The sequence below is a fragment of the Thermobia domestica genome, chromosome 15 (genome assembly GCF_964235325.1).
Source record: "Thermobia domestica chromosome 15, izTheDome1.hap1.1, whole genome shotgun sequence".
NCBI lineage: Eukaryota > Metazoa > Arthropoda > Insecta > Zygentoma > Lepismatidae > Thermobia > Thermobia domestica.
The window spans coordinates 109,425,855-109,443,142 of NC_137468.1; the positions used below are offsets into that span (position 1 = coordinate 109,425,855).

Here is a 17,288-nt window from a genome sequence, read left to right on the forward strand (position 1 = left end):
TGGTACACACTGAAGACCGTCAAAATAACAATGATACCATTAACGTTGTATATGCTGATACAGTCACCAGAAAAAAAAATGGGTATACACATCCCACTTATTTCATTAATAACTTCTGAAGAACTGACCAACCACAATATAACTTTCATAATGAAAACAGAATTACAGTCTCCCACCATGAAAGAAAAATTTGAGACTCATTCTGAAGTTACCAACAAAAGAACATATGTGTTGTGCATAATAATTTTTGCTGCTCACTGTACATACAATTGTATAGAACGTACTTAGTAACAGCTGTTCTGAACAATACAGAAATATCTTGCGTAACGCGATTTGCTCCAACGCGGATTTTATTATTACATATACTTATAAACTTGCAAGAGGTTTGTCTAGTAGATTTTTTAAAAGTAACTAAATAAACATTGACAATAGTATGAATGCATATATAGACAGAAAATACTGTGTAAGTCAAGTTGAGCACAAACTTGAGACATGATGATATGAACTATAATTGAAGAATGAGGGCTTGGTAATAAACCTCTAATCTCTGGCGCTAGAGGTCCTTGATTTTATTCCGGGCCATGTGAATCTGAAGTGAATAATACCGCGTACGTGGCCTTCCCGTCTCGTCGCACACACTCATTTCATTAATTTGTTCCATTATCATTCATTTTTATTATCATCCACCTCCTTTAGTTTGCAAGACATGCATAATGGACGTAAAACGGAAAGATCTTAGTTTTCATTTAAATTAAAGAAATATTCTTGTTTTGTTTTCTTACAACTTGTATACGAGAAGTGACTGAAAAGTTTTGAGCCTAACATACAAAATGAGAATCTAGAATTATAATTACATGCATTAGAATAGTACAGCTTTTGATATTAATGTGTATCAAGCTCTTGGTTCTAAAAAATTTCTTTTGTCTTTTACATGCTCTTGAAGTGAGAGATAGCAGAAGTTGGGAAAATGGAAAAAATCGAGTATAGATCAGTCATCAAGTATCCGCAATTAAAAGGAATGTCGGCGTCTAAAATTCAACAGGATAGGTCAGTAGGCCTACCGTAGGTGAATCTGTCCCTTCATATGCCACCATCAAAAGATGGGTGCAGGAATTCAAGCGTAGAAGGCAGTGTTGAAGATGAGCCGAGATCTGGGAGACCAAGTGCTAACACCACGGAAAACATTGGCCTGGTGCTTGATATGATCATGGAAGATCGCTGATTGTCAACTCGACAGATAGCAGACACGCTGGGCACATCACAGGAGCGAGCAGATCATATTCTGAAGAATGAGCTCGGTTTATTAAAAGTTTCTGCTCGCTGACTCCCGAACAAAAAAGCACTCGGTACCTTCTATCCGTGGACAATTTGAAACTGTTAGATCGTTTTCTCTGTCGATTCATCATTATGGACGAGTGTTGGGTACACCACATCCAGCCAGAAACAAAACAATCCAAACAATGGAATCACCCCTCCTTCCCTACTCCAATGAAGGCAAACGGTGACTCAGTGGTAGAGCGTTCACCTCTGGTGCGTGGGGTCCCTGGTTCGATCCCCGCTCGGGTCAAGTGAACTTTGTGGTGGACAAACACAGTGTGCGTCGGTTTTCTCGAGGTTCTCCCGTTTCCTCCCACTTTCTTCATTCTACCATTTCACTCATTTCTTATAATCACAGTCTCCTTTAAACTAGTCGGCATAAGCGTGAGACGAAAAACTCAGAGATTTCATTTCATTTATCCAAAGAAGGCAAAGATGAATCCCCTCCGCTGGCAAAAAGTAATAGCCTCTGTTTTCTAGTATTCCCAAGTTGTGGTATTCATTGATTACCTGCAAAGGGGTCATACCATTCCATGACAATACTACAGTGACCTTTTGAAAATACTTCGAGTGCAAATTCAAGAAAAAAGGCCATAAATGATGTCCAGAGGCGTTCTCTAACATCATGATAAAGCTCCTGGCCACACATCATCAGCTGCCATGACTATTATTCACAATGTGGCTTTGAACTCATTCCTCATCCATCCTATTTTCCAAATCTGGACCCTAAGACTTCCACTTGTTCTCTAACCTAAAAAAGGCTCTAGCAGGACATGTTTTGAAAGTGATAATGACGTCATGACAGCCGTGAAGGAGTTTCTGTGGTCACAACATAAGGATTTTTTTTTTCCTACTTGGATAAAAGCCCTGCAACACCGTTGGAGCAAGTGTAATGCCGTCCAAGGGGATTCTGTTGAAAAATAAAGGTATTACCAGATCTGTACTTTTTGTAGTTTCCTCAAGGCTCAAAACTTTTCAGTCACCCCTCGTATGTAAAGAGTATGTTCTGCATTATTTATTTTATATATATATTTATACTTTTATATATATATATAAATATATTTATACAAAAAATATATTTTACATCTTACCAAAATATGTATTCCATCATATTAAAACTTGTTTATTCGATTTTTTTTTTTTTTTTTATGAAAGTATTCAATTAAAACCTATTGAAAACAGACATCGAACAACGCGGATTTGAATAGCGCACAGCTTTCTGGAAACAATTAAACCGGTCACATAAGGTATTCCTGCGTATTCAAACTCAGGAGCCCCTTTGCAAAAATTATCAGTAGAAAAAATGTCTTAAAAAAATTGGAGAATACAACAACCGAAACTCGTCATGTCACGACAATGACATTATTTATAGAATAATATTTACAACAATAAATAATTTAGCACCTATGACAACACTCTTAATCAAAAGGAAAACATCCATCACAAATAAATTACTTGACTTATTGCAATCACATGCCTACGTATATTCAGTGTCTTTTTACATACAATTACCCATAAATTAATTACAGAACTTCATGATATGACGCAATCAAAATAATATCTCTTCAGATAAATATTAACATGTTAAATATATCGCTCTTGACATGAGGTAAGTGTTCAAACACTTTGATAATAGCGTATAATTATAAATGACAAGCTTATTTTCAAAAGAGAGCATTACCACATAGAACGAAACATATCCGAGGTGGATACATTCTGTTTTGGTAGAAATGACTACTTTTACATTATGATTCCACCTACTATAGACGTTCCAGTTTGCATAAACCCTACCGTATACTAATCCTAAAAATTCAGAAACCGTTGAAACGTGAATTTCGAAGAAAATAATAACTGGAAATGTTCAACTTTGAAAATAAGCTACTCAAATCTTAATTCATACTTGGCAAGATGTGCACTTGCAAAATTTTATACCCAGCGAATTATAAGTCTGAATGAACATATGTGTATTTGTAACATATTTCCAACTTACATACAATAATTGCACTTTAAACTACGTATACTGGAAAACTAACCTAACTGAAATTCTGACTACAGAGGATGATGAAACGCAATAAAATGAAATCAAATTATTTAGTTGAACGTTCCACACTCATGCCCTTTAGGCTAAAGGAAACTTATTGACCCTTTATTGTGTTGTATGAACATATATTTACTGTTATTTTTTTTCTTTTTCTTTTTCTTATTTTGTTTATCACCTTCGATGCACCTCCCCTCTTAGCAGTACTTACCTGGAATGTCACTGTATATAGTGTATATAAAGGTTCGGGGTTCGATTATAAGTTAGTGTATTTTATAGTTGTTATATTATTTTTGAAGCCAATGTTAATATTGTATAAAAGACGAATCTTTATTCTTTAAGCTATTGATAATGTGCCAGCCAAGAACAGGATGTAGGGTCACTGAAGGGTCACACATATGTGATGATAGTGTATGTACTTTCAAAATACTCTCTTTTGTAATGGTTTCTTTTTCAAGGAAGTATGATAATGTACGCGCGTGTACATCACGCAGTGAGAGCATGGATTACTAAGTCCAGTTTCAAAGTCTGTATGATAGGTCTCCACGTGCGTCCACGTGTCGACCTAAACTCATGTGATGATTCGATCTTTGTGCTTACGATAGTTTTATATACTAGTGACTATACAATGTTTGGCACATTCCAGGGATAGACTATCATATTATCATTTTTCGTTCTGCGGTCTGCATCTTAGGGACGAGAATTAAATAGTAAATAGTATCTTAGTTCTATATACATATATCTTTACATGTAACTAGAATCTTGGAACAATATATATATATATATCTTCGAATTCATATATTTTTGTATTTCGTCGTATCTAGTGTTTCCAATCTTTATCTAAAGTGGAACTTTAATAATTTTACTGAAAGAACAGTCAGTGAGATTTTGTAGATGTTTGTTGTGGAACTTATAACTTCTATTTTTTCTTATGAACTTCAATAAACTTCTCACGCTTACCAAAAGGAGATCCTATTTTATTTGAAGAAAAAGAAGAACCTGCGCGAAACGCAAACGTCAATCATACAACAGGAAAATAAAGTGGTGGCAGCTAGGCAGGATCTCAACCGAAGTACACGAAGTTCGATTCCAGTGCACGTTCCACAGTTACCAAGTTGAACATTCATCATTGTAGTCAGAGTTCGTTCTTCGACACGAAGCTGATACGTTTTAAAATATCGTTACGTCCAGATACAGACCGCACTTCGTCGAGAATACCTTTTTTACTGTGAGTGCAAGAAGCTTGCCTGTTCAAGGTGTAGCGGATACCTCGGCGTACACACCGTTCCAGTGTTCCAGTTTTATTGCATCCAGTTCCAGAGATCCAGTAAGCAGTACCATTCTCAAGTGTGGCTGGTCCCAGTTGAGCAACATTCCAAGCCGAGATCTTGTGGAAATCCAGAGGCCTCATCTTTAAACCAACATCAGGAAAGTACCAGGATCGACGCCAGCAGCACCCCCCATCACAGGAAATTCAAGGTTGGTTACAATTTTCATTGCTTGTTTGAACTTCCAAAATTTTCAAGTGTTACGCCTGGAGCTAGAAAAGATTTGTTCTTTGGTCACCGCGGTTGTTGTTTACTTGTGAAGTGAATAACGTAAAATCAAGACAAGAACAGTCTAGGATAGAAGGCTTTAGTATTCACCGTTCCTCTAGGGAAGGATTAAAATATTTCATTCGTTTAATCTTGGGAATACTTGGCAAAACAGAAGGTGTAAGAAAGGTATTGTCGCTAACAAAATTTTTGTAAATTTAAATTGTATAGTTTAACGTAAGTACTAATTGCCAATGGCTACCAGTGGTAGTGCTGATTCTTCTGATACAGAAGTAGAGTATTGTAGTGTGTCAGAAGCACTAAAGTTAATTTCGGTACCATTTTCGGGAAAAAGAGAAGCATTAGAAGAATTTCTGTCTAATGTAGATGCTGCTTTTGAATTGGTTGACCCAGCTAAGCATAGTACCCTTTTGAAATTTGTTAAAGCAAAAATAACTGGGGATGCTAGATCTAAGTTATTAGTTAGAAAAACCACTACTACTTGGGAAGCTGTTAAACAAATATTAATAGAAAATTATTCCATTAGACGAACTATTGATTTTTATGCATGCCAGCTTTTTAGTGCTAGACAAACCAAATCTGATTCAATTGCATCATGGGCAAGTAAAGTAGACACTCTTCAAAGTCAATTACGCGAAGCCGTTGCTCGTGTTATAGATGCATCTAAATTGCCAGGAGCTATAGCACTTGTTGAAATTTTAGCTAAAGCAAGTTTTATTCAGGGGCTAACAAATGACAGAATTCAGATGATTGTAAGATCCAAAAGCGATGATGATACATCCTTAGGATATATTATCGAACTCGCTCTAGAAGAAGAAACACAGATCACTTCCCACACTTCTCTCCCCTTTCCAAATGTAAATAGTAAGAAAGCTCAAAAGAAAGAATTAGTATGTTACCTATGCCATAAGCCTGGTCACACCAAAGCTCAATGCAAATTACAGAAAAGAAAGGAAAGAGGAAATTCTTCTAATCAGTTTATGAAAACGGTACATATTTGTGAAATTTGTCCTGAGATCGCCGCGAGAGGCACAGGATGTAATAATGGTAATTCTCCTGAGATCGCCGCGAGAGGCACAGGAGGGGTTAATTGTAATTTTTCCGAGAGCGCCGCGCGAGGCACGGAAGGTTATAGCAATTGTTTGCATGTTGCTAGTAAAGTAAATACTAGTGGAAATACTAGTAGGGTAAATACTAGTGGAAATGAGAGAATTTGTGATAAAGAACAAAGTTCTCTGCATTTTAATGATGTAAAAGCCTGCAGTAGTCAGATGTGCTCAAGTTGTAATGGTCAGGGAAACCGCAAATGGATGTAAATAAGCAACCTGTTTGCATCTCAGATAACATGAAGGGTTGCATAGTAACAAATCAAGAAGAAGGTACTATTACGGCATTCATTAAAGAATTGCATGTTGATGCAACTTTTCTCTTAGATACAGGCAGTGACTTAAGTCTTTGGCAAATCCATGCACTTCCATGCAGTTTTAGAAAGAATATAGATACAACACAAACTGTGACATTGAAAGGATTAAACAATGTTAAAACTAGGTCACTAGGTACTATTTATCTAACGTTAGTGATAAAAGGAGTAGAATTCTCACATAAATTTCACGTTATTTCGGAAGGATGCTTATCAAAAGGCAGACACATTCTTGGTCGTGATTTTATGAAACAAAAAAATTGTTTGCTAGAATTCCATCCTCCCCCTCCTCCTCCCTTGTCAACACATGCTTGCCAGAAACTTGACCTTAAGGGCAGCGATAAGCTTATACTACCGTTGACATATAGTATTCCAGCTCGATGCGAGAAGTTAGTTTTTGTTCCCACAAACAGCACAGGAATTGGAATTGTAGAAAAACGAGAGATTAAACCGGGTGTTTTTCTTTCTTCTTGTTTGACAGTAGCGAAAGAAAATAAATGTATAGCTAGTGTGTTAAATGTGAATTCTTCAGTAGAGAATATAACTTTAGATCCGATAGACTTAGAGAAATTAGAAGAAAACCATGTTTTAAATATTCAGTGTGAAAAAGACAGGGTCCCACAAAAGTCAAATTCAGACAGTTTAACTGAGCGTTTAAAATTACTTCATAAGCTTTTAAGGCTAGGTCATTTACCACCCAAAGAAAAAGAAAGTATACTTGAACTTTGCGATGAATTCAATGATGTTTTCTTTCTACCAGGAGACAAACTAACTGCTACAAATGTTCTTGAACATGAAATTATTATTGATCCTAAACATGTAGGCAAAATTGTTAACAAAAAGAATTACCGAGTGCCAGAATGTCATAAGGAAGAATTAAATAGACAAATAGAAGAGTTGTTAAAACAAGACATTATAGAAGTTTCAACTTCTCCTTGGAACAGTTCTATTTTCCTTATTCCAAAGAAACTCGATGCATCAGGAAAACAGAAATATAGACTAATAGTCGATTATCGATCTGTCAATGATCTATGTGTCCATTCGTCCTTTCCGTTACCTAACATAGACGACATTTTGAGTAATTTAGCCAATGCGCGTTACTTTTCCAGTTTAGATCTCCATAGTGGGTACCATCAATGCTATATTAGGGAAAAGGATAGACCTATAACGGCATTCAGTACACCTGAAAATCATTATCAATTCAAGCGACTTGCTTTCGGTCTGGCGACAGCACCGGCCACTTTTCAAAGATTGATGAATACAGTGTTAGCAGGGCTGACAGGTACGAGTTGTTTCATCTACCTGGATGATTTAGTGGTCTTCTCTAGTTCTTTAGAAGAGCATAATAGTAGATTACGTGAGATTTTGCAAAGATTTCGCAAAAGCAACCTGCAGTTAAGTGTAGATAAGACTGAATTTTTGAAGCCAGAATTAACATACTTAGGACATGTCATTACACCTAACGGAGTAAAACCAGATCCAAGATTAGTGGAGAAAGTTCAGAACTTTCCTGTTCCTCAGAATAAGAAACAAATTAAGGGATTTCTAGGACTTACTGGATATTATAGGAAATTTCTAAAAGACTACAGTAAAATTGCTTTACCCTTAACGTCCTTATTAAAAGAAGACGTCCAGTTTTCTTGGGGAGTGAAACAACAAGTTGCATTTGATTCTCTTAAAGAGAAATTGACAACTCCTCCAATTTTGCAGTATCCTGATTTTAAAAAGCCTTTTATAATCACATCGGATGCTTCGGCATTTGCCTGCGGAGCTATTCTCTCACAGGGTGAAATAAACAAAGATCTTCCAATTGCGTATGCTAGTAGAGTTTTCAATAAAGCAGAGAGATCGTACTCAGCGACTGAACGGGAACTGGCGGCTCTAGTGTGGGCTAGCAAAGTTTTTAGACCGTACATTTACGGAACAAAAGTAACTTTTGTCACAGATTGCAAGCCACTAACGTGGGTTTTTAGAGTACAAAATCCGACATCTAGACTTTTAAAATGGAGAATACTTTTAGAGGAATATCAATACGAAATTGTGTATAAGAAAGGAAGCTTAAATACAAATTCTGACGCCTTGTCACGAATGTATTCTTTAGATGTTATTGAAGAAGAAGATAGGGTATCAAATTGTGATTCACAACAGAAAGAAAAAGCTGAAGCTTTAGACTTAGAAACGAAAAACAAAATTTTAGAAGAGTTTCATACTCAAATTCTAGGTGGACATATAGGAATGAATAGGTGTTATGAAAAGATTAGGAAGTACCTTTCTTTAAATAATATTGACATTAAAGAATGGCCAAAACTGAAGGAAGATGTTGAAGATTACATAAAAGGGTGTGAAATATGTCAAAAGAATAGAAACACACAACAAAAGGTAAAAATGAAGATGGTAATAACTGACACGCCCAGTACAGTTTTTGAAAAGGTCTCTTTAGATTTAGTCGGGCCTCTCCCAGAAACTTTAGAACACAGAAACAAATATTTATTGACTGTACAAGATAACCTTTCAAAATTTGTTATTGCAATTCCCATCCCTTCTCAAGATGCTGATACAATCAGCAAAGCCTTTGTCGAGAATGTAGTGCTAAAATTTGGCATTCCACACAGTATATTGTCTGATTGCGGAAGTAATTTCTTAAGCGATGTCTTCACGCGTATTTGTAAATTGTTACAAATAGAAAAACTACATACAACCCCATACCATCCGGCATCGAATGGTGGTATAGAAAAATTCCATCAGTCTTTAAAATTTTTCTTGCGATGTTATGTGGCAGAAAATCAGAATAATTGGGACGAATTAGCATCATATGCTACTTTCTGTTATAATACCACTCCTCATAGTTCCACTCAATACACTCCCTTCGAACTGTTATTCGGGAAACCTGTAAATGTACCAGGTGTATTACAAAGAAAACCCTCTGAAGTTGTATACAATTACGATGACTATGTAAAACAGTTGAAACACAAATTGCAGGAGATGCACGGATTAGCTAGAGCAAACCTCATTGACAAAAAGGAGAAAAGTAAAGAATATTATGACAGAAACGAAAACGAATGCATTTTTCAGAAAGGAGATAAAGTGTTATTATATGATGAGTCAGTCCGCCGCGGCAGATCAAAGAAACTTGACAGTCTCTGGCGCGGACCGTACGATATAATCCGAACAAAAGGTGTAAACTGTACCTTAAAGGTTGGCAAACAAGAAATGACTGTGCATGCCAATAGATTAAAGATGTATTATTAAGTAACTCAAATTCTTCATGTTATCTTGTAAAAAAAAAAAAAAAAAAAAAAAAAAAAAAAAAAAGTAAGGAAAGTAAAATAACGTTTCTATATTTACAGGATTGTTCAAAATGATAGGACTTAAAGCTATTCTACTGGTTTCTCTTATATGTAGTAGTCTAGAGCTTGGAGCACGCATAAAGAAATTTGAAAATACGGCAGGTATTTATTATGACTCTTTAGGAGAGGTTCAGTTATATAATACTTACTGGCAATTGGTCTCTTACGTTAACTTAACTAAGCTAGATATAAGCTTTCGTAACTTGGAAACTTACGTAGATAGGACACAAAACCTGTGTAGACACTCAGTGGTGAAATCAAATAAAACAAGTTGTGCTACAGTGTTCGTAAATCAAGTTTTGACTAAGGTATCTGATATCAAAGAGGTTAAGGAAATAATAAAAGAAGTAACAAAAATTTCTTCGCAAGAAAGTAGAAGAAAACGAGGGTTAATAGATGGTATTGGTCACCTTGCTAAATTTCTATTTGGCACCTTGGACGATGAAGATGCCAATTATTACACTCAAAAAATCAATAAATTAGAAAAAGAACAGTTAGATTTCTTGAAATTGAGTAAAGAGCAGATGACTATTGTTAAATCTACCCTACAAGGTATTAATAAAACTCTTCACACAGTGGAGACTAACGAAAATATTTTGAGTCAAGGTTTAGAGCATATAAGTAAAGAGATATCAAAAAGAGAGAGACATTTAAATGAAGCATTTTTGGATTTAAATTTAAAGTATACAATAAATGAACATATCGCAAAAGTTGAAAGGTATTTAAGAGATTTAAAGGATCAGTATGAAATTGTTTTGCAAGCAATTTTAAATGCACAGAAAGGTGTATTACAGCCTCACATAATCACTCCTTATCAAATAATCCAACATTGGAAGGCTAGTCAAAGTGACCTCCATAGTGCGTTATCTTTACCAATTGGGACAAGTACTAGGAATAGTTACTTGTTATTGAAAATAATTAATTTAGATGTGTTTATCAATAATGGAATATTAGCCTATGTAATTCGTCTCCCTTTGACAGATTCCATTCGTTATCTAGTATATAAGTTAACTCCCTTCCCCACTAAAATAAAGAATACAACAAATAAGTTTGTTTTTATTCAACCTGAAAAACCTTACCTTTTAGTTGATTCAATTAAGCAATATTACGCAAAAATGACTGAAATTGAGTTCAATAAATGTAAGATTCTTAAACAAGATTGGTTTTTGTGTAAACAAACGTTTCCTATCTTGTCTAGTCATATAAATCAAGAGTGTGAAATGAAATTATTACAATATGTTCATTATGTTCCCATGGATTGTAATAAACATGTGATACAAATTGATCATTGTATATTCGTAACCTTAAATAATAATGAGTGGATTTTTGCTGCTCCACAGGAAGAGAAAATGACAATATTATGTAATGGATTTGAACCTTATGATTTAATTCTAACAAATTCAGGTATTATTCATCTAGATAATAATTGTAAAGCTTATGGTTTGAAGGCGATCCTCCAAACACAAACATGGTATGAAACCAATGTTACAGGTAAAGACTTTACTCCAAAATTAAATCTTACTGATAATTGTTGTGAAATATTAAATTCTCATATATACCTGGAAGATATGCAAATTAACCTACCTATTCAACATGTAATTAATTCGGTTAGTGACTTAAAGGTAGCAAGCCATAAAATTCAGGAAGTAGAAAAGAAAATAGATGATGAACAATGGAAACTACTTCATTCTGAAAAGGTAACTCATCTCTCTTGGTTTTCATATTTTGGTACAGTTCTGATAGCTCTAATATTACTATTTTGTTGTTGTTACCGATGTAAATGTTTTCGCTTTTTCAAAAGGTATTTTGATGATGATAGTTGTTGTAAACAAATATGCATTAAACCTTTTATTATTACCAAAATAAATCAAAAACAAGATACCACTGAGCCTGTAGTCATGTCAAAAATTGCTGAGCAACTTACTGAGATTACAGATGAGTTACAGGTAGCTGTTCCCCCTAAGAAAAGTCCTAATCTACGTAAGGAAAGGTAAAAAAAAAAAAAAAAATCTTTTTAATGTTTCATATCAGACTGTGAATTTTCAGTATCCAAATTCGCAACCAAATTCGCAATTTGATATGAAAATTCAAAAAAGGAGGGAGGTGTTGTATGAACATATATTTACTGTTATTTTTTTTCTTTTTCTTTTTCTTATTTTGTTTATCACCTTCGATGCACCTCCCCTCTTAGCAGTACTTACCTGGAATGTCACTGTATATAGTGTATATAAAGGTTCGGGGTTCGATTATAAGTTAGTGTATTTTATAGTTGTTATATTATTTTTGAAGCCAATGTTAATATTGTATAAAAGACGAATCTTTATTCTTTAAGCTATTGATAATGTGCCAGCCAAGAACAGGATGTAGGGTCACTGAAGGGTCACACATATGTGATGATAGTGTATGTACTTTCAAAATACTCTCTTTTGTAATGGTTTCTTTTTCAAGGAAGTATGATAATGTACGCGCGTGTACATCACGCAGTGAGAGCATGGATTACTAAGTCCAGTTTCAAAGTCTGTATGATAGGTCTCCACGTGCGTCCACGTGTCGACCTAAACTCATGTGATGATTCGATCTTTGTGCTTACGATAGTTTTATATACTAGTGACTATACAATGTTTGGCACATTCCAGGGATAGACTATCATATTATCATTTTTCGTTCTGCGGTCTGCATCTTAGGGACGAGAATTAAATAGTAAATAGTATCTTAGTTCTATATACATATATCTTTACATGTAACTAGAATCTTGGAACAATATATATATATATATCTTCGAATTCATATATTTTTGTATTTCGTCGTATCTAGTGTTTCCAATCTTTATCTAAAGTGGAACTTTAATAATTTTACTGAAAGAACAGTCAGTGAGATTTTGTAGATGTTTGTTGTGGAACTTATAACTTCTATTTTTTCTTATGAACTTCAATAAACTTCTCACGCTTACCAAAAGGAGATCCTATTTTATTTGAAGAAAAAGAAGAACCTGCGCGAAACGCAAACGTCAATCATACAACAATTGGGCAGTGTTGCTCTCAAGCAATATTGAATTCTATTGTGTTATCCGCACAATTATAACCAGTGATCATTTAACTGGCATTATTGCTTTCATACAATATTCATATACATGATCTGCAGGTCGCTTCTTTAGATATTTACAATCTTCGTTAACAGGGGACAGTCAAATTTAGTATTGTAGAAGCTTTATATCATACGTTCCGCGAAAATTCTTTTATTTTCTTTATTTGTGGTTTCTTCCTCTGTAGGAAAATATTTCAACGAAACTGTTGGCAATTACTGAGAGTATTCTTATGATATTTTATCATAATAGGGCAATGCTGCTTAGTAGCACACATACGACCTATTTTATGGCAATGTTGCCTTGAAATAAACACCCTGTATCTTGTAACCAAAGTAAAAAAAAAAAAAAAACTTTAAAAATTACGAAATGATGATCAGGAAGACATGGTTCAACCATGAAAGCAAACTACATATTTTAATGGTAATGCTATCAATGCTTGCCAATTAAAGGGCTAATGAAAGTGAAAGATTATGAAACTTTCCCTTTTGTGCTCTCCCATCATGAATCGAACCCGGGAACAAAGGCGCACGCACTAGCCAATAGATCAGCGGGAAGGGGGGCATGAAATGCCAATGAATGACTGCAATATGCAAGAACTGATGGAATAAAAAGTACGACCTTGCCTACCACACCGACATAGTCTCGGATCGAATTAAGAACTTTTCTCACACCACTAGCATGTCTACCAAACCAAGGGGAGGAAATACAAACCGGTACTTATTATCAAGAAATTTAAGTTGCATGCTTTCTCATTTTAATACAACTCATATGAATGAAGCCTATATAGCCTGCTAAAGCTGAATGCACAAGACTGTATATAATTATCAATAAATCAGACGAGAGGTAAGGCCTACTGATTTATACATCACACAGTTAGTTCCAACATATTACATGTTGTAGGATATAAGAGGTGTGACAAAAAGAACGTAGTAAATTTATATTTCGTAAACGAAAGCATCTGCAGTGAATTCATCCGTGCTGTGTTGAATCATTATCTTCCTCCTTGGCCTTCATGAAGATTGGATTAGATTCACTCACTTGACAGTTCTGAGTCAGGCGTCATTCCGTGGACACAGTAAGCGTGCTGTATTGGAAAATGGCTAGTTTGAATGGAACAAAAGGATCGACGTTAAAGCTTCTTGTGAAACTTGAAAAGTCACAAACTGAAACATTCCGAATGCCGACCGAAGCACACGCTAATACTTCTACGTCCAGAGCATAAGTCTTTCAGGGACAAACGTCTCTCGGAGAGGAGGGAAAGTATTGAAGTAAATGATCGTTCACGCAGGCCGCCGTCTTCAGTTACTGACAAATATTAGGCAAACTACTATGCGAGATGATCAGAAATGACTTAAGATTGAGCAGGCATACAGTGGCTGAACTGATAAATTTGGACTGGAATCTGTTCAGTGGATTATCAAACAATAACTAAAGACGAGAAAAATCTGTGCCAAGATTGTACCGAGAAATCTCTCTCAGGAACAAGAAGAGTGCTGTAAAAAATCAAGAGCGGACTTGTTACAACGTAGACCCCTATCGTAAATTAACCAGATTTGTTGAAATCTGCAATTACCTTTGGCAAAACATGGATTTTTTTACCTATCACCTACGCAGTGGCGCCCTGGTATCCTCACACTAAAAAAAGCACACATGTCACTAAGCGAATACTGTTTGAATTCTTTGACATTCACGGAATTATAATGTTTGAGCGGGTTCTTACTGGAGAGAGTAATAATCAACACTACCACATTAACACGTGAATATCCGTGCTCAAATAGTAATTACCAGCGGCGTATTTACGATTTTGATTCGGGGGGAGGGGCTTTGCCAACTTTAGTCCTGGAAATGTGGAAATTCTGCAAGATATTTCATTTACTTTAATATAGTAAATAACATCTCGAGAGGGAGCTTAAGCCCGGAAGCCCCTAAATACGCCACTGGTAATCACTATTAACCCACTATAAAGTTCACTACTCGAGCTTAAATATTCACGTGTTTAATAGGCATTTCTTAATCAAGGCATCGTGTCTTGAGTATGTCACATATAATTCCATCTTTATGCTTCCCCATACTAAAAGTAATGCAGTAGTTTAAACGCCGACTATAGAAAAATAAATAAATAACACTGTTTGGGCTCAGCTGCAACTTTTATATTTCGAACAAGTTTTACAGACCCTTTCCACTACATTTTGAGAATCTCCCATAAGAAAAAAAAATATATTTAGCTTTTACTTTCTACGATTCTCACGTGTCTATACTGATAGACCTCGTTTGAAGGGCAATGCTTTGACACACGTAAGCCAAAACGAAAATTATATTTTCTTATATATACATATTTGTGGACATTATCGGCATCTATGACCTTACGTCTGCACATATGAGGGACGACTCCCTCGATGAGCAGGGGAAAGGCTGGGACCATCTAATGTGAATGAGGAAAATCCGGGTATAACTTCACTCAGAACCGCGCTCGCCTGAAAAAAGTTGTTTCGACTGAACCGAACCCGGGACCGCTCACACAAGAAAATTGTAGGTTTACTGAGAAAAAAAGAGGAGAGATTCATGTTTGTTAGAAACACACTAATAGTCTCAAATACACATTGTTTCATCATCTCGAGCTCATGAGTTTCACTGGAAATAAAGGCCTCCGGGTCACGAATCTCGTAATCTAACTACACGGAATAACTTGCATCCACACCAAGTCAACAGTAGTAGTACGAGTTTAGTAAATACATCACGCTACCAGAACTCTCAAAGTGTCACACATAAAGCTCTCCATTGTTATTTATTTAAGAGGGAAAAGCAAATTGTATAAATATGGGGCAACGTTCTTGCTATTAGCGCTGTTACATTTAGTTCGGTTTGCATATCAAGCTCAACATGAAGTATAACGCTTGAAATGGACGCAGTTTCAAGTTATTATTATGTAATTAAACAAAAGTCTAGACGTAATTTCTGAAAACAACTTAAGATGCCACAGGCAGTACTTCTTCCAAGCACAGTCCTGCAATGGAGACAAAGTCTCCTCCCTAGAGATTATTATGATTACGTCAGTCTCGCGCAGAGCATGCACTTTACCAAATAGTGTCCCATTGTAGCCCTCTCCCCCGGGAAAACTTTTTCTGAAAGAGGACTGATCATAGGGTTATGTATTGACGAAACGAAATGGACAATTCTGTACAGCAGTAGAGTTCACTGGATTTTAAATTATATTACGTAGCTATTCTCACAAATTGTTAACTTGTTCATTGGTATGGGCTATATTGAACTTTTTTTTATTAGAGTAAAATGTAAGAAGGATAAAGTTCTTGATTTCTTATTATCTATGACTTGATCTATTCACGAGTTACTTTTCGGGTTTTATACTAAAATTTAATGACGATAGTTATAACATTAAAACTCCCTCTTTTAGAATAGGAATGTTAGTTGCAGTCTAACATGCATGCTAACTTTCCAAAGTATTCCACTGAATTCCACCCATCTAAATACCGTATGCAGGATTTGAATGTAAAAAAGGTCCCATACATAAGGAAACCATTACTGAGATTCAGTATTTAAAATTATATCTTCATGGTAATTTTAACTACAACTGAATCAATTCATCTTCAAAGAGAAAAGGATTTCATGCCAATCCACGATAATTTATCCGAAATGTCAATTGAATGATGAATTCGTGTTGGATGGAACATGAGACCAGCTTTAGTTTGCAACTTAATGTGTTGTGGAGCCAAAGATTTGGGATTGGCAAAGTTTATATCGGTGAAGTGACGCTCTGCCTCTTGTAATGTTCCTTTCTTTTTCAAGCAATAAGCCTCAACCACTGTAAAACTGAAACGAACTACCTAAATGGCATGACTCTATATTGTGTGCCTCTGCGCTAGGGCGCGTAATCACACAAATACCTAGCTTTTTTTTTTTTTTTTTAACGATGGAGTAAGAAAGCGGTAGACTCAAGCATACAGATGTGGTCGCAAATTACCGTACGAAAAAAAAAAAAAAAAAAAACTTTGAACATGCACCAATGCATTAATTTAGTACTCTAATACAAAATCAATCCCCTAAACATGTTAAATTATCCAGTATTCCCGAGGAAAAATAAATAAAGAAATAAACGTCACGTTGATATTCCGGATAAGCATCACATTACAAATATCACGCTACTTCCCAAGCTCAGACATCCTCAAGAGTATGTGTACCTAAAAGAAATGTAGGTTGCCTTACCTTTTAAAACAAAAGCGATGCACACAACCTTATAACCAGAGTGCGAAATCCTTATACTAACAAGGAAACCTATTTCAAGTGTGACACGAAAGTGTGGACGAGTCTATACGCAAACGAAGTGTTTTTGTGTACAATTAAACCCATTAGAGGGAAAAACCCTCGATCTCAACCGTTCCGGATTTATAGAGGAATAAGGGAAAGGCTGGTGCTCCGATATTTTGCGAATTTTTGAATATGTAGCGGCAGTTAAAGTAAAAGACACTTTTAAAAATGAAGAGTCCCTTCATCCAAGAAACTTTAGTAA

At 35.5% G+C, this 17,288-nt stretch overlaps 2 protein-coding genes across 4 annotated transcripts in view; one reads left to right on the plus strand and one right to left on the minus strand.

The window, feature by feature from the left end:
- LOC145671197 (uncharacterized) overlaps positions 1-17,288 on the minus strand; it is a 358,295-nt gene that overhangs the window by 205,214 nt on the left and 135,793 nt on the right. The window lies entirely within an intron of this gene.
- Positions 3,463-12,636, plus strand: LOC145671195 (uncharacterized). The gene is made up of 2 exons (XM_081740046.1): positions 3,463-4,834; positions 9,679-12,636. Exon 2 carries the CDS (start codon positions 9,690-9,692, stop codon positions 11,670-11,672), a length of 1,983 nt encoding a protein of 660 aa, XP_081596172.1. The 5' UTR covers positions 3,463-4,834; positions 9,679-9,689; the 3' UTR covers positions 11,673-12,636.

Excerpts from the sequence above, each read along its gene's own strand:
- LOC145671195 (XM_081740046.1), top strand. The coding sequence starts at position 9,690 with ATGATAGGACTTAAAGCTATTCTACTGGTTTCTCTTATATGTAGTAGT.